Source organism: Podarcis cretensis, assembly GCF_951804945.1.
Source record: "Podarcis cretensis genome assembly, chromosome: 5".
Taxonomy (NCBI): Eukaryota; Metazoa; Chordata; class Lepidosauria; order Squamata; family Lacertidae; genus Podarcis; species Podarcis cretensis.
In genome coordinates this window covers 74,138,477-74,146,879 of record NC_137174.1, presented here as the reverse complement: position 1 = coordinate 74,146,879, position 8,403 = coordinate 74,138,477, and the positions used below count along the sequence as shown (strand labels likewise).

The 8,403-nt window shown below is 40.2% G+C and overlaps 1 protein-coding gene across 16 annotated transcripts in view; it reads right to left on the bottom strand.

Annotated features, from left to right (window-relative positions):
• Window positions 1–807: 807 nt before the first annotated feature.
• ZBTB38 (zinc finger and BTB domain containing 38) overlaps window positions 808–8,403 on the bottom strand; it is a 33,551-nt gene continuing 25,955 nt past the window's right edge. For all 16 annotated transcript variants that reach the window (XM_079977652.1, XM_079977651.1, XM_079977642.1 and 13 more), the window contains one exon: window positions 808–7,843. In XM_079977652.1, the coding sequence (XP_079833778.1) occupies window positions 4,256–7,834 (3,579 nt within the window). In that variant the 5' untranslated portion in view covers window positions 7,835–7,843 and the 3' untranslated portion in view covers window positions 808–4,255. The remainder of the gene's footprint in view (window positions 7,844–8,403) is intronic.

The window sequence follows — 8,403 nt, the reverse complement described above, 5'->3', positions numbered from 1 at the left end:
ACCCCGTCATGGGGATTTGAACTGCCAACCTTCTGATTGGCAAGTCCTAGGCTCTGTGGTTTAACCCACAGAGCCAGCCGCGTCCCTCTACTATGTGTGATGCTCCCATGCAAAACCTGGTAGTGTTTTCCAAGGTAGGGTCCATACCCGTTATTGTAGCATTATTACTAGGGCTTAATCTAAACCCCTAATTTTTAACAGGGACACTTTTCGGCTTAGATATACTGGCTCTAGCACAGGGGTAGAGGCACAGGAAATGTGTGTGTTTTTAACTTCCTTTCCCCTCAGTATGAACAGCCACAAAAGCTTTCTCAGAACCCTTCTTGATGTGCCTCAGCTGCTGACATTGATCTTTCTCTTGTTCTGTGTGTGACTGGCTTATGTAATAATCAGAGGGCTCTGCCAAAGGCGAGCTCCACACCATATATTAAAAGCACTTTTATATCACTTTAAGCCAGGCACTTTAAAACTGGACCAGTGGTCAGGGATGATGGGAATTGTAGTCCCAAAATATCTGGAGGGTTTGCCTATGCCTGCTTTAAGCTACAGTTTCCAGCACCCCGTTGCTGTTCACACTACTGGAGAGGAATTTAAAGACCCCTTTGCCAAGATCTGCACTTTGGGGGAAATGACTAACATGTATTTGGAATTCCTTGGGATCAGAAGCTATGCTGGAGGAGACCAGACAGAATGTTCCTGGAGGCTGGATTTGGCTGTCTACCTGGCTATCCACACTCCAACCCTAAACCTATTCTAAACATTTCCTATTAAAACCACCTTATGTTCCACCCACCCATATTGATCAAGTTTTCACCAGACATCCTACACTCACTCTGACGCTCTGCCTCAGATACAGTAGCACTGTCCTTACACAGCCATCCAAATGATTAAATGAGTCGTCTTATGCATATTCAGTAGTCACCACTTGGTTAGCATTAATTTTTTTCCCAAATATTTGGAATTAAAAGATGGTTTTATCACACCAAAAAGTGTGTGAAGTTTTCATATTAAATTAGCATATACAAATTAATAAGGGATAAGGCACTTTCAAATCACTTTCTCCATAATAAATCACTAGCTTGATTCCAGTTCCTTCAGATTGACCAGTTTGAGGATAACTGGCTAAGTATGCTATGCAAAGAAGGTTAAAATAATTATGGGGGGGGGGGAGAGAAGACACACACACAATAAATACCGGTTATTTTAATGAAAGAAACCTATTATCATCAGAATCAATCTTGCAAAAAATAAACTGGATTCTTTTCATAGTTCTGAACACCAGATTTTAATAGTTTTTTAAACAAAAATACAGAGACCATTATGTAGCAAACCACTGTCCTTAACAATATGTAACATCATTCCTACCTTGTTTTAATTCTAGTTTGTCAGTAATACTTTACTCATTATTTTTACATAATTACAGTAATTATAAACACAATGCTGCCATCTTAAAACTGCTTTTCTATAAATTGTAGAGAACATACAGAATTACAAAGTTATTGTGTTTTATCAAAATATACAAAGCCCTCAAACATAACAGAAGCTATTATTTCCAATATTAATTGCACAATTATAGAAAATTATAAAATTATCACTATGTATAAATATTACACATTATTGGCTTTGGTTTAGAATCATTCGCATACATGTCATTTGAGAAAATGTCATAATTTACTTATTTGAAATACCTCATGAAAATTATATTTCCTAATTGCAACTGTCTCAAACCAAAGCAGCTGTAGAACAACCCAGGGCACAATTAACTTCCTTCAATACTGGTTTCAGTTGTGTGAAATAGTTACTTCCTGTGTATTGTCCCCTAAAACAAGCAGGTAAGTGTATTAGTAGCTCTCTATGCTAGGTGGAGCTGAGAATCTAAATACTAATATACAAGGTCAGTGTCAGGTGTGGTACAATGGATATTCTTTAGAACATTCCTGTTCTATGAAATGTAGATTATAAGGTTGTATCACTAAGCAGCTTGCGCCATTGCACAAGTTTTCCTTGTGCAATGGAACCACTTCCTATATCCTCCAACACACACACCCCTAAATCTGTTCTAGGTTTCCCTCCAACCCTCCAGAGGCAGCATGGGGCACATATAGCTGTGGGGAACCCCTTAGCACTAGTGTTAATGCTTAAAGGTAAAGGACCCTGTAGCTGCATACAGCCCTGAGGGCTTCTACTGTCTGAGAATCTGAAATGTATTTATTTCCCTTTTTGTATCCCTGCAGGACAATCCTAAAGCTGGCCAGAAGCCAGTGGAGGGGTTGTTGGAAGCTGAGCAAGTGCCACTCTGCTTTCAGAGTTGCCTGTTAGCAGGTGGTACTTCTGCTCCTAAAGGCCACCCATATGCCTAGGCAAAATGCTACGGGTATGGATGACCTGTCAGCAGTGTATGTGTGTGGGGGGGGGGGAGAGTGTAGGGGAAAACAGAATGTTTCAGGGGTATGTCAAGGGTACCTCTTTACACTAGCCCAGGCCAAACTTGGCCCTCCAGCTGTTTTGGGACTACAATTCCCATCATCCCTGACCACTGGTCCTGTTAGCTAGGGATGATGGGAGTTGTAATCCCAAAACAGCTGGAGGGCCCAGTTTGGCCATGCCTTCCCTAGCCTGTGGCACCTGAGACATGTGTTTTCAAGGCCCATCCTATTCCTGCAATTGCAATCTGTTTTAACTTTTTAATTTTAAATTGTTGTAACCTGCTGGTGAAGGATGGGTAATAAATTTGATGATGATAAGGATATGTTTGCAGAGGCTGTGGAGGCCCTAAGCCCCCTCATTTCCCTGGCATGTCCTTGAAAAGGACCCAAAACTACACCAGCTCTGGTGCTGACATAGCAATTTCCCTCCATTAGCATCAATGGGGAGGAATAGCAATTTAAAATGGAATAATCAAAAGAGAATAAACATTGCTTGCCCCAGCATGGTCACAGCTAGCTGGCTGGGCTTCAGATGTGACTCTACCACAGAATCTCTTCACCACCATAGGATTGTTCTCTTAAAGGTCTGTCATTCTTTTTCCTGACATAATATATTTCATAAAATTCTTGTCTTCCTGAATATTTCTCTTAAGACCTCGGCTCCTTTTTATTTATTTCCCTATCAACCCTATTATTAATTTGTAGCCCTAGAGGCCTTACTAGTGATTGTGAGGAAAACACAACCCATCTCCCCCAAACAAGATATTTCTACTATTCTTAAGACAGCCTCCCCTCCCCTTCATATTACCTAATATGCAGTGCCATCAAGCCTGATCAAATTAAATAAAAGTGCATAACTAATGGAAAAATATTTTCTTAATAGGATGCATGTTAATTGTCTGCTGAAGAATCTTCCAAGACTTGTTCCCTCTGTTTCTAAAGTTCTGAGGCAAATACTGATCCTTTAGTAGCCTATTTGGCCCCAACCATGCCAAGAGGGAGGTATCAGCAGGGATAGGGGAGCTCCAAGGTTTGCAGAAGTACAAAACAAAGCAGAATTAGAGGGGGAAACCAAAACAGCCAGTTGAGGAATTGAGTGCACTCAGTGGCCATGGAATGTTAAATGACAATTATGACACAAAAAACTGGGTGGTAGCAGAAATGGAATATGGTATCTTAGAGGAGGACACCTGATTGAACTCTAAGCAGGAAAACATTTTGTTGCAGGGCTTTTGCCAGGTCATTGGGGAAGAAAGGAATAGCTGTATATAGGAGATGTGCATGGATTTTCACATGAAAGTTATGGACTGACTGCTGTTGTATACACACCTGGTCAGGGATGAGAGTGGGAGGGAGGGAAGAGGGTTCAGCCCTGTGGACTGTCTGCTTTCTCTAGTGTGTGATCAAGCTATCCACCTGATAGCACTAATATATAACAAGCCTGTGACACACTTGCAGTACACTCTTAATAACATAGTGATTTATTAGAATCCATCCTCACATATATAAGAATGAATGAATGGTTCAGACTCTTAATAAACTAGTCATAATCCACCTCAATGGGAAATCATTTAAAATATACTAACATGTTTAAATTAGGCATATTTTTTCTTCTATGAGACATAAATGTCTACTTCTATAAAATTCTCATTTTAGCTTTTTCTGGCACATTTTTTCATGTAATATATTAAATATATTTAAATGCAATACCTCAAGTTTTAGAACTTCTGTAAGTCTAGACTATTATTATTGTCTATTAATTAATTAAGTACTCATACTTCTGGTCTCTCTTCTTTCTGTTTTCTTTGCCTGTTGTGTGTTTTTCTTACTCAAAGTCCAACATCTGATGCATCATTCTGAATGCTAGTTGCCTCATGCCCATCTGCATCAATTGCATTTTGACTTAGTAAAGGTTTAGCTGTTTCGTGCCCATCTGAGTCAGTGAAGTGTTGACTTGCAAATGGCTTAGTGCTTTCATGAAATGGATAATCTTTTCTATCCTCTTGCTTGGAGCTTTTGAACAGATGTTTCTTCTGGTGCATTCCAAGGGCTGCAGCTGTCTTGCAAACTTTTGGGCACTGAAAACAGGCATATCCCTTCCCGCTATGCTCACGTTTATGCTTTTGCTCATGATTCTTTTTGGTAGAAAGGTACAAGAAGCTCTGGAAGCAAAACTGACAGTGGTAGCGCTTTTCCCCTGTGTGGATTCGCTCATGTATTTTGAGTGTTTCATTTAGAGTGAATGCCTTGTTGCAGTACTGACAGACAAACTCCTTGACATTTGAGTGGGTGTGTTCATGCTTCTGCAAGTTTCCTGCTACTGAAAACCTCTTCCCACAGGTTTTGCAAGGGTAGGGCTTCTCTCCTGTATGACATCGCATATGCATCCTTAGAGCAGATGGGCTCTGGAACCCCTTTTGGCATACCTCACAAATATAGGACCCAGAAGCAGTTCTCTCCCAGTGTAAATGTTCCTTGGCTCCTTCAGGAGAAGAGCTCTCTCTTTTACAGAGTTCACAGGGAAGACTCGGCATTCCGCCGTCATCTTCCTGATTAGGGACCTTTTCTTCAGGAATGTTCCTAAGTGCATAACTTGTGACGCATGGCTTTTCACTTTCTCTGAAGGAATTTCTGCTTTTGTACTTCTCTCTCCATTTTGCCTTTCTCATTTTCCTTAGTTGTTTAGATTTCTTTTTTGGTTTGTAATTGTAATATGGGCGCCACGGTTTATCATTGGAGTCATGGTCGCTTACATCATCACACATTTCATTGAGTTCAATGTAGTCAGGTCGACAAACTCGAGGCGTACTTCTCTCTCTCTTTTCTCGTTCTGCAGCCTGAGTAGCATGATCTTCTCTGGATTCATATTTAGGTCTCCTTCCTTTTTTGTAAAACAATTTTGACCCCAAAATTTGTCTTTTCACAATAGCTTCATTCCCAATTTTAACTGTTATTTGACACAGAGGAGCCACATTGCTATCGGCAGATGTTCCTGGCAATGCAGGTTTTGCAATGTAGGTTTCAGTCTTACTCGAAGGTTCAAAGATACCAGTGGGTCTGTCCGAGATTTCTGTATTTGTCATATATTTTAATTCCTCCGATGTCTCTTCTTTGTCATACAGTGGTACTTTTTTCTTTTCCTTATTGCTTCTTGTCCTACCATTGCTTTTGAGATCATCTGACCCATGTATGTGGTCATTGCTTGCCCCTTGGCTGGCCGTAATATCTGGGGTTGCTATAATGCTGCTTCCTATTGCATTGACAGAGTTACTGTGCATTATTACAGATGAAACTCTACCCTGGTGCACTATTACAGGGGATGCTGAATTATTGTAGTTAATAACAGAGGTTGGATTTTCATTGGCATTGCTACTACTAAACGTTTGAAGAGAGGGATCATATTCCTGAGGACCAGAGTTAAGTTCTGTGAAAGGCAATGGCCTTTCTGTAGTATAAGTATTATTTGTAAGGTCTGATTCTGATGTACCACATTCCCAGGAAGAACTATTTGGAGGGTTCACAGGCGCTGCCCTTGCATCACTACATGAAGATGTTTCGAAGGAGACACTTGTGTTTGAAAAATTCAATTCAGAAGTGACAGTATTCTGAACGATGCAGGTACTAGAAGGTATTTCATTAACTTGCACATTTGCTTGCACACTTTCATAGGTTGAGTTTCCGTAACTTTTATACGGCGCTCTTTTGCATTTCATAGGCAAAAGCCTATAAAGTTTGTAAGGATATACACTTGGCTTCAAGCCGCCATTAGCCGTTTTCTTATTAACTCCAAGCCGATGGTCAATTGCATGGAAAGATTTCTGGTGGTTTTTGAGTATGTAATACGTCATAAAGGTCTCAAGGCAGAAGATACACTGATATCGCCTTTCTCCTGTGTGCCAGATTTCGTGTCTGGTACGGTATTCTGCCAATGCAAATACTTTGTTGCAGTAATGGCAGGGGTAAGTTCTTCTCCACGAATGAACATTTGAATGTCTTCGGAGGCTAGACAAGGTGACATAGGTCCGTTTGCAGACATTGCAAGTATAAAGTATTTGTCCATCAACGACATTAACAAAGTGGTCCGTTTCTGGCATTGCAGAGTTTGTGACAGCATAATCGGGAAGATTGTTTTCTGTCATTGCAGGCTCTAGGTTCACATATGAGGTGCCAGTTTTTCCATTAGAAGTTGCAAAATTATCTAAACAACTCTGCTCATTTTCACTTGGAGCACACAAGCTGCCCAATTCCCTGCATACTTGCTCATGTGTCTCTAGTCCGGTAGCACTTTCAAATTGTTTGCTGCAGTACCTGCAGACTAAAGGTTCTTGGGACTGTGGGTGAAGTTGAAGATGAGTGCAGAACTGAGTCCCATCATTAAATGGTTTGGTGCAACAGTTATAGACACGTGGAATGACCGTGACAACTGATCCAGAAATGTGATCCGATTTATTTTCATCTTCCTTCGAAGGGAGGACAGTATTTGGGGGGGATTTATCGAAAGAAATTGTGTGATCATTTACTGCTTTGTGGTGACCTTCCGCACTGGTTCCTTTGTGGGTTGATCCCTTTGCGGCAGGTACTTCACTGTCATGGGAGTTATAAGTAGCCTTTGGCATACTATATGTTTGAATTACGGATTCAGCCAGAGGCATTGACTGGACAGCTTCAGGTTCTTCTTCACCCATTTTACAAGCGGCGCTATTTTCATTGTTATAAAAGGAATTTCGTTGAAAAGAATCAAAACCTGTAGTAACAGCATAGGAATGTTCCGCTAATGTGCTGGCTGGCTCCACATCTTTGCAAGCCCCATTCCTATCCTGACCAGTGCTGGGTGCTTTATTTGCTTCTGGAATTTTTTTAAAACTTGCTCTCAGATCAAGAGGAGAAAACAAATTATTACTATTTTCTGTCTCAAAAATTGAGTATGCATTTGTGATTCTTGGTCCATTTGTGATAGCTGAATCGTCTTGTCTTTTTTCTTCTTTTACTTCGCCCTTTTCACTATTGCAAAAGGAGTATGGGCAAGGAGAATTTGAAGGCCCTTTTTCCATAAGATCTTCTAGAAAGGATATTCCCAGTTTTTTCCCTGCAGCTGCAAGGTCTAGGACAGTCTCCTGCTTTTTAACAACGACAGTGGAACTGTAGATATAATTGAGTATTTCTGTGAACACTTCAGCCTTGAGGTCGTTTAGCTCTAGTACATGTCCAGAAATACATGCAGCACGACTCAAAAATACATTTTTGAAATAAAGGCTTGAAGCAGCCAAGACGTTGCTGTGGGCTTTAAATTTGGTGTCTTCCACAATTATAGTAACATCACATAAAACACCCCGATTGCGTTGTTCATTTAGGATGGAAAGGACTGTGTCACTGTGGAAATTGTCTTTGAGATCCTTTAAGTGGGACATGATGGTCAGCTGTATAAAATAAAGAGAGACAAAAAAGTTAACTGGATCAAAAAGCAGTATCATGTGCTGTTCAGTGACATCTCAGTGCTTTATCTGACAACATTGCTCTTTCAAAAGACTATTGCACTATTCAATCTATAAGGATAATAAAATCATTTTCTCTAATAAAGAACTTGGTGGTTCTATATGCTAACCAGCAGGTCAGTGAAAATGTAGACACAACAAGAAATTCTGCATACTCATATGACTCCTCAGTTTTGCAGGATTTTTTAAAAATTATTATTCTTTAAAGACATTTCTATGGGGAGGATTGGAGAGGAAATGCTTCTTCCATTCTTAATTTACTACCCCTCCAATATCTTTCCAAAGCGGCAGGCAGAGTCCCTAATAGCTTAAAGTAGTCTTTGACAACCTGATGGAGCAATCTAAAAATGAAGGTGAAGACAAGTAAATTTAAAAGGGGAATAAATGGATTTTAAGCACCCCCTAATGGATACTGTGCACAGTATTTTCTTAATCTTTTTATATCATTATTATAGGTGTGCCCCCCATTTACGTGCAGTCAACTC